Source organism: Nerophis lumbriciformis, linkage group LG38, assembly GCF_033978685.3.
Source record: "Nerophis lumbriciformis linkage group LG38, RoL_Nlum_v2.1, whole genome shotgun sequence".
NCBI classification, from domain to species: Eukaryota; Metazoa; Chordata; class Actinopteri; order Syngnathiformes; family Syngnathidae; genus Nerophis; species Nerophis lumbriciformis.
Genome location: NC_084585.2, coordinates 24,237,410 through 24,253,040, shown reverse-complemented (window position 1 = coordinate 24,253,040; position 15,631 = coordinate 24,237,410). Strand labels below are relative to the sequence as shown.

General features: G+C 42.1%; 1 protein-coding gene across 2 annotated transcripts in view; it reads left to right on the top strand.

Moving 5' to 3' along the window:
- LOC133578236 (protein polybromo-1-like) overlaps window positions 1–15,631 on the top strand; it is a 79,869-nt gene that overhangs the window by 26,544 nt on the left and 37,694 nt on the right. For both annotated transcript variants that reach the window (XM_061932490.2, XM_061932491.2), the window contains exons 8-11: window positions 7,182–7,280; window positions 7,353–7,438; window positions 7,509–7,594; window positions 7,671–7,887. In XM_061932490.2, coding sequence (XP_061788474.2) covers window positions 7,182–7,280; window positions 7,353–7,438; window positions 7,509–7,594; window positions 7,671–7,887 — 488 coding nt within the window. The remainder of the gene's footprint in view (window positions 1–7,181; window positions 7,281–7,352; window positions 7,439–7,508; window positions 7,595–7,670; window positions 7,888–15,631) is intronic.

Here is a 15,631-nt window from a genome sequence, read left to right as displayed (position 1 = left end):
CTACCAGCAAGTTTTAGAGCACTTCATGCTTCCTGCTGCTGACCTGCTCTATGGAGATGGAGATTTCAAGTTCCAACAGGACTTGGCGCCTGCACACAGCGCAAAATCTACCCGTGCCTGGTTTACGGACCATGGTATTTCTGTTCTAAATTGGCCCGCCAACTCCCCTGACCTTAGCCCCATAGAAAATCTGTGGGGTATTGTGAAAAGGAAGATGCAGAATGCCAGACCCAAAAACACAGAAGAGTTGAAGGCCACTATCAGAGCAACCTGGGCTCTCATAACACCTGAGCAGTGCCAGAAACTCATCGACTCCATGCCACGCCGCATTAACGCAGTAATTGAGGCAAAAGGAGCTCCAACCAAGTATTGAGTATTGTACATGCTCATATTTTTCATTTTCATACTTTTCAGTTGGCCAACATTTCTAAAAATCCCTTTTTTGTATTAGCCTTAAGTAATATTCTAATTTTGTGACACACGGAATTTTGGATTTTCATTTGTTGCCACTTCAAATCATCAAAATTAAATGAAATAAACATTTGAATGCATCAGTCTGTGTGCAATGAATAAATATAATGTACAAGTTACACCTTTTGAATGCAATTACTGAAATAAATCAAGTTTTTCAAAATATTCTAATTTACTGGCTTTTACCTGTATGTCTAGATGAGGAGTCTACAAGAGGAGCTGCTGTTTTCGATGGGTATTTTTTGTTCAAGGAAAATATTTTAAATATTTGCATTTGTGCGTATGCGCGCACATGCTCAGTAGCAATGGGTTACCAAAATTGATAGAACGCCGGCCCTTTGTTTACACACGCGAGGAGCTGCTTGCGCTTTCCATGCCCCTAGCGCTTTGGGGAGCACAGTCGGACATTCCTGTGGAATACAGAAAAAGCGTGCCGTGCCGGTAGAAAGATAAAGGAGCGGAGAAGGAAATTTAAGCCTGTGGTTCCCTCTGTCCTCATGGGGAACTTGTGGTCTTTGGCGAATAAAATGGACTAATTGTTCGGGCTCGTTCAAACTCAAAAAGAGTACGTCGTGCTTTGCGAAGACTTGGCTACACGCAGACACAGTGTGTCTTTATCCAGCTTTACAATCTCACGGGCGGATAGAAACACACTCATGAGCAGTAAGAAGAAAGGCGGTGGGCTAGCCATCTTGGTGAACGAGAGGTGGTGTAATCCTGGACATATTACAGTAAAGGAGCGTGTTTGTATGCCGGACATAGAACTTTTGGCCATGGGAATACAACCATATTATTTGCCAAGGGAGTTTACTTCTGTCGTCTTCATCGGAGTGTACATACTTCCCTCTAGCAGATGAGGCTGCTGCGTATAAAAGAATACACACCACTGTTGCTAGGCAACAGGCCAAACACCCTGAGGCCCTTGTTCTTACTTCTGGTGAGTGGTGACTTTAATCATGTTACTTTGGACTCAGTCTTACCTACTTTCCACCAATTTGTGCACTGTACAACACGGGACAATACAACCCTGGACCTACTGTATGCTAATTTTAAAGATGCATACAGTGCCACTGCCCTGCCCCACCGGGAATGTCTGATCACAATATGGTGCTACTAACACCCCAGTATGTTCCTGCTGTGAGGAGACTGCCTGTCTCAACAAAGTCTGTGCAGAAGTCGAGCCAAGAGGCATGTCTCGCTCTGCAGGACTGTTTTGAGACCACCAATTGGGACGTCCTCTGTGAGCCTCACAGAATGGACATTGACAGCATTACAGACTGCATCACAGAGTGCATTATCTTTTGTGAGGACTCTGTCATCCCTACAAAAACTGTCCACTGTTATCCAAACAACAAGCCCTGGATCACCAGCCGGCTAAAGCTGAATAAAAAGAAGCCAGCATTCAAATCTGGTGATAGGGACACATTGAAGAGGATACTGTGGCTGCTTAAAGTTAAGCTGCAGGAGGGTAAAGATGCCTACAGGAGGAAGCTGAGGCAAAACACTAGCAGCATAATACTCGGGGTGTGTGGAAGGGCATTAAAATGATCACTGGCTTCAACACCAAAGCCAGGCAGCAGAAAGAGGGTGCAGATTTTACTTTTCCATTCTTTGTAACTGAGCTAATGTGTATAGCAATTTTCCTTGTCGATTATTTAAGTGTGTCTAAGTCTACATTCTTAAATTTGGTTAGTGTATTTTTTTTCGAAGTCAAATCTTAGTGTCAGCTCTTTTTGCTTCTCCTCAACTGTCTGGGCCCATTAAAGAAAAGACACACGCAGCCCTCACCTAGAAGCTATTAAGTAAAATATTTTTGGCTCTTTACTATTTTGCTTTATTTTCCTGGATATATGATGACTTAACTTGATGTTGTGTTAAGGTATATAAAAATAACAGTAATGTCTAATCCACATAGTTTTGAATAATAACACATTATTTTTAATTGTCTGTCATCACACTGTAGGAATATTGATAGTTTTCTTCCCATTTCTATTTATTCTTTACATGTTTGATGTACACATCGTGAATTTATACAGGATGTAGGATGGGCATTAGGGGTGGGTAATTCTTCGGCGGGCGGCTGACGATGTCGGCGCGGACGGCAGACCTAGTTGTCATCTAAGGCCCCCGAAGGTCCAGTTGTAGCCTCAGATAGTGGTCACTGGTCAGAGAGGTCAGGGGATTTGTCGGGTGGTGGTGAAGGAAAAAAAAGCCAGTGTGTTAAAAAAAATGGGCAGCGTAGCTTTTTTAGGTTTTTCTTCATTACATGCTCAAGTCATTATTTTTTCTTTTGTATTTGCGCGCTCAGCCCTTATCACACTTTCTTTTCCCACACGTACAACATTCTCATGCCTTTTAATCATTCGTTAGTCTGTAGTTTTAACAGACTTCCCTCTCATCAACTTATCTTTTTCCTTCTTTAAAATCACTTTCAAAGCTGCTAACTGGCACTCGCCCAAACTGCCATCTAACCAAAAACCAAAAAGGCTGAGACATCTCCCGAACCGCGATAATATCACTCGTTGGAGTATAAATCCGTCACAGGCAGGTGTTTTTGAAACAACCCCGGAATCAGTCAACTCTATTTGCGTCCAGCCAGGTGCTTTGAACACCCCGGAAACTACAGATTACTGCCCTGGACTAGTACGTATACCTCCTAATACTATCGCACCCAAGGAGGTAAAAACCTCAAGGCAGTGGCGTGTCTAAAATCTGATAGGCCACTGCACTCAGAGGCGGAATGATTTGAAGCAGTGTTTTTCAAACTGTGGTATGTGACCCCGAAATGGACAAGTGGTATAAAATGGATGGATGGATGGATGGATGGATGGAGGGTATGTGTACCACTTGGGCTCCATCTAGTGGTACACCGAAAATATGCTTGATTCAGTGGTCACCAAAGTAGAAGATTAGAGATTCGATCACCAACCAGTCGACAAGTGCACAGCAATTTGTACTGACCACATGCTTCTTACAATTAAGTCTTGCACAGACTTTATTTGTAGGTTCTAATTTGGACAATCTTTCAAAGTCATGATCCAATTATTCAAAAACCAACACAGAACAATAATACATGTGATACAAAAACACACAACCTGCCCACTGAACTACTTGGACATAATAAAAATAGTATAGTACCACGCAATTAAAAAATACACCCATTTAACCCATTTACTATAGGCCAGATATATGCAAAACACTCTCCACACTTGGACATGTTTGACGCATTTTAAGTTGCAACAGAAAATGGATGGAAGGCTAGATATTACTGATGAATTACAAAACTTTAGGGAGGTCTGCGAAGTAAACAAGGTAGGAATGGTTCACATACTCCTAATATTCGACGTTTTATCGTTTATAATTCATATTGTGGGCAACCTAAAAGCCTGGTGTAATCCTTTGCGTCCGTAACTTGCGTAGGCGATGCCGTCTTTCCCTTCGCCCTGCGTCGCGCACATATAGCAGGGCAATTTTAATCAGCGGATTCGGCGCGCACATATTCGGGTGGTGGGCAATCTTTTCCAGCGTGCAGATATTGGCTGGCAATCTTTATCTGCACGCACATATCCGGGTGGCGGGCATTCTTTTTGATTGATGATGAACGATTAATGACAGCCAGGTTCCAGGCGTCCGTGGTCCTTCACTAAACGTTAATTATTTTGGTTACAATATATTTTTTTCCCACAAGCGTATTTAAAGTGTTTGCCTGCCAACACAAGAACAGGTGCAATTATATGTTTTGAACGTTATCTCAGTCCCACCATCTTTTGTTACTCAATCGTGATTCCGGTTCTTCTCAGTCCAGGTCATTTATTTGTTGGGCTAATACTCTGTAATATTTTAAATTATTCTGTTGCCGGCAATGTAAAATGTTTGTGAATGTTACAGTTTTACTTTATTAAAGAGAAAAGTTGACATACTGTTTATGTTAGGGGCGGCATGGCGAAGTGGGTAGAGCAACCGTGCCAGAAACCTGAGGGTTGCAGGTTCGCTCCCCGCCTCTTACCATCCAAAAATCGCTGCCGTTGTGTCCTTGGGCGGGACACTTCACCCTTTGCCCCCGGTGCCACTCACACCGGTGAATTGAATGATGAATGATAGGTGGTGGTCGGAGGGGCCGTTGGCGCATATTGCAGCCACGCTTCCGTCAGTCTACCCCAGGGCAGCTGTGGCTATGAAAGTAGCTTACCAGCATCAGGTGTGAATGATTGATGGGTTCTACATGTAAAGCGACTTTGGGTACTTAGAAAAGCGCTATATAAATCCCAGTTATTATTATTATTATTATTATTTGTTTAAAATGGATCCCCATTAGTTTCTACTGCCACTAAGCTTCCTGGGGTCAAGACAATAACATGTAAATAAAATAGGGGAGTGTATGTGTCTGTTACAAACATATGATATTTTAGAGTGTAAGACCTTGTTGTAGTATGAATAGTAAAAAAAATAAATAAATACCAACAGGTTTTTAGTAAGCGCTTATAAACATATAACCATGATAGATTGTGGTGCATACTGACAATACTAGTCCAAAGTGGGCAATTCAATGCCAATCGTTCAGCCTTATTTTGTATAAGTTGGAGCTTTTGAATATCTTTTTTGGAGAGCATAACCAAATCATGTTGGAGCAATAATCGAGATGAGACAGTGTTGGGTTTCAGCAGCACAGGCGTGCATGTGCGCTTTAAACACTGAAAAAAAGAGATAATAATGTTCCCAGGGCTTTGTGTACGTGCAGGTTGGTTTTAAAGATAATGTACATGTCATTATGTACATCTAGTATATCAAAATAAACATTACAGAGGTGTAATGCCAACAAGTCAGCTGTGGCTGATTTTTTCAGGCTTCTGATTGGACAAAATGTGCATGACAGCAGGTGTGTGCGTTTGTGTGTAGACAGAGACATTTTGAACTTACACTTGTGTGGATGGAGATTGTTTTAACCCCAAATATGCGTTTTTGAAACTGTCTGTGTTCGTGTGGACACGGCCTTGCACACAGGACTCACGCCTCCCTACTCGCGGCTCGCTAGTGAGAAGTTACGTAAGTCGTGTGATAAAATTTCAGCTTCAAAACCGGATGGGCAATATGAACCCATCAACACAGACAAACAAGCGAGAATGCTGTGACAAAAAAACAACCTAGTTTTACCAACTAGAAAAAAAATGCACTTAAAAATGTTCAATATTCATTTAAGTTAAATTTTTGCTTACAGAGATTAGAGCCCATTTTATTTTTTTTTATTTTTTTTTATATATGATGATTTACCTTCCAATTACAGTACAATGTAAACAATTATACAGTAATGTGAAATAAAAGTGTTTATCCTTATAAATGGTCACTTGCATTATTGTTATTTATTATGATTACATTACATTATAAACACTATTGTTTTTATCGGTGTGCATGATGTAGACAAAAAATATTTTTTGAAAATGGATTATCACATATTGTTCTGTTTGGCACCTTGAGACAAGAATATGTTGATTGACAGTCTAAAACTAACATGTCTTCCTTCACTCTTTATTTTCGCAGTTGTAGGCATTTATATGTAAAAATCGCAAATCCAATTGCAATCGCAATTTTGGAGAGACAAATGTCAGTTACGGTTATTTTTTTCTCAAAATGGTGCAGCCCTAGTCTGAATCGATTAGAGACCATGGGGTGAATCTTTATAATGTGTATGTAGTTTATTTTCGACCGTGTCTGGAATAAAAATAACGGTGAGGACTTTAAGATATATGTGTAAACAGTGTACATTTTCAAAATATAAAAATGTATACTTTTGGAGAGGTTGGGGCGTGGTTTCTTTTGCATTCATTTGGGAATGCCTCCAGAATTGAACATCTTGCAGACAGCCTCCGACAAAACGGGTTATAAAAGGGACGCAAAATTTACCCAAAAGCATATCCAATACGTATTATCTAGACCAGGGGTCTTCAATGTTTTCCAGGCCAAGGACCCCAGATTGGTGAAGAGATGAAGAGGGGACCTCTACTTTAGTGTGGCCCTGTGGCCATTTCTGTCCCACAGCTCAAGTTGTGTTGGTCCACAGCATATTGTCAGAAGAATGAAAGCAAAAAGCTGTAAAAAAAATAAAAATAAAAATAAAAAAGCTAACAAACAAACAGCACACAAATATAAAAAAAACTCAAAATGGCTGCCAAATGCATTCAGTTTTCAATATGCAGCCTTTGGTGGAAAACGTTTGAACATCCCTGCCCCACTTTTGTATCTTGTATAATACTCTGTTTTAAATTAAACTGTTTCTAAAGGTAGCCTACCTTATTGTGCAAAACTATGATAATCAATTAATACAGTATAGCGCCGCTAATCACTAGTTATTTTAAAGGCTTTCATTAATATAATTTATATAAGTATTTATTAATGTTTTTATTTTAAATGTGCAGTGAGTAGGGTGACCATGCCCCTGCCATTTATAAACTACAATACAGTGTGTTTGATCAATGTTAATGTGTATTCAAAGACATTTAAATTGGTGGAAACAATCAGTGTACGAAAAAATTATTTAAAATAAGACTAATCAACCTGAAATTTCAAGGCCCCCCTCTAGTACCTCTGCGGACCCCCTGGCGATAACAGACCTCCTGTTGAAGACCTGTGATCTATACCACATGGAAGTGTTTTAAATGTAGATCGAAAATCATCATTGGTCCTCTTTGCTGATCAATACATGCATTTGTTTCCAGATGGGCCACTACAGGAGCATCTCTTCCATGGCTAAAGACGTAGATTTACTGGTAAAAAATGCCAAAACCTATAACGAGCCCGGGTCCCAGGTCTTTAAGGTGAGTGTGTTAGAGAGTGGACATTTGTGGTCAACATTTTTCTTGTTACACACTGGCACATTTGTGTTCCAGGATGCAATCACCATTAAAAAAGTTTTTGCACAAAAGAAGTCAGAGATGGAACATGGTGAACCAATCAAGTCCAGCATTCGTATCAGGTGCTGGATAAACATGTGAATCATTTGATTGTAGTGGAAAGTTCTTGTAGTCTACATTTGTGTCTCCCAGGAATAGACGTTGTGCGCAGGGCGACCGCCTCTCAGCGATCAGCATGGCTCTTCAGTATGAAAGTGACGAGGACGGAATACTTTCCGGTACGTCCTTACAAAACAGCTACGCGCTTTTCGGACGTGAGTAATGTGACTTACTGTCTCTTCCTGCACTGCTCAGGGTCCGTCCACTACGACGAGGGGGAGTCCGAGGCAGAGAGTTTGAACTCCAACATCGACATGAGTAACCCCATCTTCCAGCTGTACGAAGCTGTACGAGGTGCAAGGAACAACCAGGGCCTCCTGATCTCGGAACCGTTCTTGGAGCTGCCATCCAGGAAGGACCACCCTGACTACTACCATCAGATCTCTCAACCCATGTGCCTCCATCAGATCAAGTAAGAAACCTGCCATCTTCATGTGTCCATTGACAAGCATCATTGTTTATTTGTTGGAATCTGACTTCAAAGAGGAACTGCACTATTTTTGGAATTGACAACCCTTTCTTTGTGAGACAAGCACACATTCATTTCCTTTTTTTAATGCAATGACTCGTAAACGCTAGCAAAAGTCAGCTAACAAAGGAGGTAATGGGAGTTGTTACGTCGTTGCGTATATTTGACGTTGTTTACTCTTCTAACTGAGTTTGATTTCAAGTAAATATTCCGAACAAGCAAGTAATATATGTTTGTTGCATTGAACAATCAATAAATTAGTCCTTAAAATATCAAAATGCACCCTGTTAACGTAGTTGAAATGCCCTCTGGGAGCAAGACTCAGCCAATGGGAGTCAAGCTGGCGGCTTCATGCATATGGCTACTCGCCGTGGGGATTTTGCGACACTTACAGGCAGAAATTGGTATTGCAACTTGTAGGTGTGGCCACGCGTCATTTTGATTTTGCAACTGCTCTAAAATGGCACTGCAACTTGTCGCTTTTTAAGCTTTCCGCCATCTTTTGTAGTATTTATAGCTGTTATACCATCTTTAATGCTTAATCGACCCTCTTAAATGTATTATTTAATTTGATTCCACTGGTTTATATTTTTTTAATTCGATTTATTAATTTAATTGAAGAAATTGGCCCTAGTGTGTGAATGTGAGTGTGAATGTTGTCTGTCTATCTGTGTTGGCCCTGCGATGAGGTGGTGAATTTTCCAGGGTGTAGGCCGGGATAGGCTCCAGCCACCCCTGCGACACCGAGAGGGACAAGCGGTAGAAAATAGATGGATTGATAGAAGGTAAATAGGGCTTTTTCACCACAATTTCACAGCATTTTATCCCCATTACAAAAAGTTCATTTCTTATTTCTTACAAAGAAAGATGATGGACAGTTAAAAAACGTAATGTGGAAGTTTTAACTTCTGCCTATAGAGGTCCCAAGATCATTCTGATGCATGGACTACGAAAAAGATGACTTACTTCCGATTTGAATTCACCTATTCCTACCCCCAATGTGTGGCACATTTAGGCCACACCCACTTCCTGGTCATAAATTATTCTGACCCCCCTCAATCTCCTGCGGCCTCCCTTTCTAGATGAGGACCTATACTACTACTGATGTCAGAAAAAAATCATACATACTTTTATTATTTTGTAATGCAGAATGTTAGATCAAGTAAAATTACTCAAACAGAAAACAATGGTAGCTAGGAAAAATACTAACCTATTTATTATTAACTGTCTGGAATAGACTTATGCTGTCTTTAAAGGGGACCTATGATGATTTTTGTCTTTTCTGAATGATAAAAGTTACAATGTTGGATACCAGTGTAAACAATGTCAAAGCAACAAATCATAATGTTCATGCATTTTGGCGTGAGTTTGCACGCAGTATTGGATGACTCTGCCAGTAGGGTTGTGACTTTGTGACGTCACAGCGAGGTTGACGTACTTATTTGGATTTTACAGTGCATTTGGAAAGTATTCACAGTACTTAATTTTTTCCACATTTTATGTTCCAGCCTTATTCCAAAATAAAATAATTTATTTTTATCTTAAAAAGTCTACACACAATACCCCATGACAATATGAAAGTTATTTTGTAGAGATTTTTGCAAATCTATTCAAAATAAAACAAATCTAAAAAATCATATGTACATAAGTATTCACAGCCTTCACCATGAAGCTCAAAAGTGAGATGAGGTGCTTCCTGTTTTAAGTGATCATCCTTCCTACAGCTTAATTGGAGTCCATCCGTGGTAAGTTCTGTTGATTGGACATAATTTGTACCTATACACCAGGCAGGTAAAGCGGATTGCCAGCTCAATTACAGCAGAAATCTCTCACCCTCTTTATGGTGAGTTCTAGCTCCTCCCGTCTGGTCAGAGGCTTAGTGTCACAACCGGCCTTCGCCGCAGATACAAAATTAATAAGAAAAATTACAAAAAGCGCCCCCAATAAAGACTGAGAAATAAACAACTAAGGACGCACAAAAAAAGCTGTGGAGAAACGAAAGTTGCTTACAAAAAGATGTGGACAGAAACAAGGAAACACTACACTGCAACGTCGGAGCAGAGCTACAGGAACAAGGAGCGTGAATGGAGCCAGAGCAGAGGAGATGAACACGACTGGAAAGGTGAAGCATCAGGAATCAACTGGCGCCAAGTGAATGGACTGGAGACCTTAAGTAGTCAGGAAGGAAATAGGTTTAAGGTGGCTCCGCTCTGTAGCCCAAAAACCAGGCACTGCAAAACAAAGCAGACAGGTTGCAACAGAGCTGCCAGATCATAACAGTACCTCTCTTCCACTATAAGGCGACCCCTGGCAGCCTGCCTGTCTTTTCGGGATGGAGAGAGTGGAAGTCACACATAAGGGATGGATTGAGGATACAAGAGCTGGAGACTCATGAGCGTTCATCAAGTCTGTTCCCTTCACAGTCAACCAGACGCTGAACTAACTCCCCTGCCCTGCCTTTTGGAGTCTAAAATGGCCTTCTCCGTGTAATCTGGGTGACCATCAATCATGTGTGGAAGAGGAGAAGGCGTTGAAGAAGGGCACAGCGGACTGGGGTTAACCGGTTTGAGGTTGGAAATGTCAACCACAGGATGTCGCTTATTGGATGAAGGCAGCTAGGGTTTAACCGCCGTGGAACTCATGATCCTGGTGATCTTGAAGGTCCCCACAAACCTGGGAGAAAGCTTCCTAGAAGAGCCAGCCGGTAAGTCCCGAAACGACAATCAGACCTCTTGTCCAGGTTGATAAGTGGGGGCTGGTATCCTGCGGCGATCCGCCAGCCTACAGTTCTGGGTAGCCTTCTGGGACAAAGTTGCTCTTGCGTCCTGTGGGAAGGAGAAATAAGCTGCTGTTTACTGTAGGTGACTTTAAAAGGAGACATACCTGTGGCCAAAGAGGTGAGGTAATTATGAGCGTACTCCACCCAAGGGAGGATGGGAGGACCAGGACGAAGGGTGTCAGTGGCATATGCAGCGGAGTGCTGACTCCAAGTCCTGGTTAGCCTGCTCCGCCTGGCCGTTGGTCTGGGGACTATACCCTAACGAAAGACTCTAAGTGGCCCTCAATGCCTTGCAAAAATCCTTCCATACTTGGGATGCGAGTTGGGGTCCCCTGTCAGAGACTAGGTCCAGAAGGATACCATGGATGCAGAAAACATGCTTTACCAGTAGTTGAGCAGTCTCTAGGGTTGTAGGTAGTTAAAACCGTGGAATAAAATGTGCTATCTTTGAAAATTGGTCGACCACATTAAGAATGACAGAGTTGACCCGGGAAACTTGAAGTCCTGTAATGAACTCCAATGCAATGTGGGACCATGGTCGTGACGGAATGGGTAGTGGATGGAGGACCGACTGGAGGACGATGAGAGGTCTTGCGTGTGGCCCAGAAGGAGGAGGCATTGATAAAAAGTACTTTACATCTCATCCCATCACTGGCCACCAGAATCTCTGAGATCAAGAACAAATTGCGCTTTACGCCAGGATAACAAGACACTTTAGATGCGTGTCCCCACTGCAGGACTTCAGACCTCAGTTTATTTGGGACGGACAGCTTGCTTGCAGGAACGTTGTTGGGGACATTGGTCTTGGTGGTGGCATCGGACACCCTTCTCTCCACCTCCCATTGGAGTGCTTCTATCACTCGAGCCACAGGTATGATGGTCTCCGCAGTGGTCTCCTCAGTGGCAGGACCATAGATTCTGGAGAGCGCATCGAGCTTGGTGTTGCTGTCGCTGGGTCTGTAAGTAATGGAGAAATTGAAGCATGTGAGAAAAAGAGACCAACGTGCCTTGCGAGAGTTAAGTCTTTGTGCAGTCATCATGTATGTCAAGTTCTTATGATCGGTGGCCAGCAGCTCTCTGTTCCCCACATCATAGTTTCTGTCAGCCACTGTGAGGCGACGCGAGAAGAATGCACAAGGATGGAGCCTCTGGATGACCAGGTATTGCTGAGACAGAACTGCTCCAACTCCTGTATCCGATGCATCAACCTCGACAAAAAATTGTAAAGCAGGATCAACGTGCCTAAGTATGGGTGCTGTACTAAACATTTTTTTTGGCAAAGAAAAGGCGGTCTCGGCTTCTTGGGTTCACCTGAAAGTTATCTTAGTGTAAGTGAGCCTTGTCAAAGGTTCAGATTTGCTGCTAAAATTGCGGATAAATCGCCGATAGAAGTTGGCAAAACCCAAGAACCTTTGCAAGTGCTTCCTTGATGACGGAGATGGCCACTCGACCACTGCCTGAATGTTTGGCAGGTTCGGGTTTGAGATGGCCCTTCTCCACGATGAACCCCAGAAACGACACCGATGGTGAATTACATTTGCACTTCTCAATTTTTGCATATTGCCGATTCTCCAATAACCGCTGTAGGATGAGAAGGATCGGGCGGACATGTTCATGGAGCTCTCTAGAAAAGATAAGAATGTCATCAAGGTTCACAGAACAGAATTATTTGATCATGTCCCTTAGGACATCGCTTATTAAAACTGCGGGCGCATTGTGAGGCCAAAAGGCATGACAAATTATTCAAAATGCCCCATAGGGTTGTTAAAATTGGTCTTTCACTCATCCATCTCCTTAATTCTCACCAGGTGATAGGCATTGCATGTCTAATTTAGCAGAGGTGGGACCAAGTCATTGTTTTGCAAGTCACAAGTAAGTCTCAAGTCTTTGCCCTCAAGTCTGAGTCAAGTCCCGAGTCAAGACAGGCAAGCCCCGAGTCAAGACTGGAAAGTCTCAAGTCAAGTCCTAAGTCCTGCATTTTGAGTTTCGAGTCCTTTCAAGTCCTTTTAACCACAGACTAATATATTAACACAGATTGTGTATGCTTTTCAAACGCTGTATTTATTTATTAAAACAAGTGCATTTTAAATTGCAGGAAAGAAAATTGTGCTAACATTGCACTTTATAATAGCACTATTAACCAGTCATTTTAAACATTAACTCATTCCTTTACAGAACAAACACATTGAAAAATAAAGTGCAAATGTACTTATTTGTACAAAAGTGTTAACATTGAAAAAACATGACATATACGTGAACATAACAAAAAAGTTGTACTTTTTATATGTCAGGGCCCTATGCTGCATTGCATTTGCAAAAGACCAAATTAGCCAAGAGTCTGTCAGTCATTTGTGCACAATGGGGGCGTAGTATGATGCCACCATGGCTGAAAACTCGCTCCACTGGAGCACTGGAGGCAGGCACTGCCAAGACTCTCATGGCCACTCGGAACAGTGAAGGAAGAGTCTTCATGTTCAATGCCCAGAACAAAAGGGGGGAGAGAGTTGTTTTGGGTTGGTGCACTACTTGTAAGTGTATCTTGTGTTTTTTATGTTGATTTAATTAAAAAAAGAAAAGAAAAAAAAAATATTTCTTGTGCGGCCTGATACCAATCGATCCACGGACCAGTACCGGGCCGCGCCCCGGTGGTTGGGGACCACTGAGGTAAACAACCAACAGTATGTCAGAAAGCTAGCTAAAACGGTACACATATTCATAATATAGTATACATTTTAACTGACCTTTATTTTACTATTTTTGTCTTTTTTTAGGTGGCTAAAATACGCGGTGCTGCTGACCGCCGTCTAACGTTACGTGTGATATGTTGACTAACGTAACCCTGCTTGAAAAAAAATCACTGAACAAAAAGTATGAATAAGGTAGTGAACTGCAACAGATTCCCGTGTTTGCAATAACCTTATAACGTTAGCAGTGAGTTTACAGCCTCACTGATTTAACTACACAGCAAATAAAAGTCACGTTACTTAGCCAATAAACGTTATCTTACATTCAAAACTTACCGTTCTTTGTGCAACTTCAAATGCCGGACGAAGTTGGAAGTTGTTGCCTCTCCATCAGTAATTTTCGAACCGCATGTGTTGCATACTGCAAACCGTTTTGTGTTGACCACCTCGTAATTTTTATACCCAAACAAAATTATTTTAGGTATCATTTTTTGTTCACTGGCGTGTGGTTTGGACATGTCTTCTTCGTTGGTTGTCCTGCAATTTGATTGGATGAATGCTGTGTGATGAAAACAAAGTAGATCTAATTTGATTGGCTGTTGTACTAAGACCACACCAGCTGACACACGCAACGCTGATAGACAAGTACACAATGAAAAATACGGAGCGCTCCCGAATAACTTTTTCATCTTTGGGTTTTGGGGAAAGTAGCAAGTCATGTCAAGTCATGTCAATTCAAAAGGCTCAAGTCCAAGTGAAGTCACAAGTCATTGATGTTAAAGTCTAAGTCGAGTTGCAAGTCTTTTTACATTTCGTCAAGTCGAGTCTAAAGTCATCAAATTCATGACTCGAGTCTGACTCGAGTCCAAGTCATGTGACTCGAGTCCACACCTCTGTAATTTAGTGAAAACAGCTGCTGATAAACAGCTTATAAAGAAGCAAATGTCGAATCCATAAGTGGCAAAGGATAGCAATTCTTCACAGTTATGTCGTTAAGACCACGATAGTGAATACACGGCCGCAGGGACTTGTCTTTTTTCAATGAATATAGAAAACATCCCCCAATGGAGAGGACGAAGGGCGAATGAGACCTGCCGCAAGAGATGAGGAAATATAGTCACTTAATGCAGACTGTTCCAGACCTGGCGCATTATAGAGTCTTGCCACAGGTAACGATCCCCCCGGGAGGAGTTTGATGGAACAGTCATAAGGATGACGTTTGGGAAGGTACTCAGCCTGGTCTTTACTAAATACCTGTTTAAGATGGTGATATTTGGCAGGTACCCTTGACAGGTTAATAGTCTCTTTTACATGGCTTTGCATGGACTTTGTGGGAACAATGGAACACAAACAATTAGCGTGACGAAGAGTGCTCCAATTCAAAATGGTAGTTCTGCCCTAATTAATACTGAAGTAAAGCCATGGGAGACCTAAAACAATGGGTGTCTGCTGACATGGAAGAATAAAGAAACGTATTGCCTCATGGTCGTTACCCAATAGCTGTAACGCCAAAGTCTCAGTTTGATGCGTCACCCTCACCAGTAAACGCCAATTTAAAGAGACCGGACTGCTTTAGGAGAACAAAGTTTAACTTTAGCGATTTTATGTATGTCCACAAAGTTCGAGTTCATGAAGCAATCGTCTGCCTCCGAGTCAATAAATGCAACCAGGGTGTTGATAGAATACCAACAAGCACTGGTGGAGGAACTACTGGCAAGAGCCAGACTCACCAGTGAAAGGGGCGGGGTGAGGAATATTGGGCTCTCAAGGTGTGGGAAAAATAGCCACTGGGGAAGGCAGGATGATCCCTGACGACCAATGCGTTATTTGAAAGTGCCAACATTAACAGACAGCGTTTGGAAGACGGCTGTCAACTCATGCAGCAGCTGGTCGTGATAATGAAGCTTTTAGTAAAGACGTTCCCTTTCTGTGGGGTCCATGTTGGCCAGTTGGTTTGTCACGATCAGCCGTTGCCGGAATACGACCCCAAATGCAGAGACGAAACAAATAAGAATAATAACAAAAAGCGCACTCAATAAGGAACAACTATAGACGCACACAAAAGTTGCTGAGAAGAACAAGTAAACACTACACGGCTGCGCTGGGGCAGAGCCAAAGGAACGAGTGAATGGACTGGAGAGCTAAAGTAGTCAGAAAGGAAATAGGTATCAGGTGTGCACGAAGGTGGCTCTGTCCCTTAGCCCGAAAACCAGGCACTGCAACA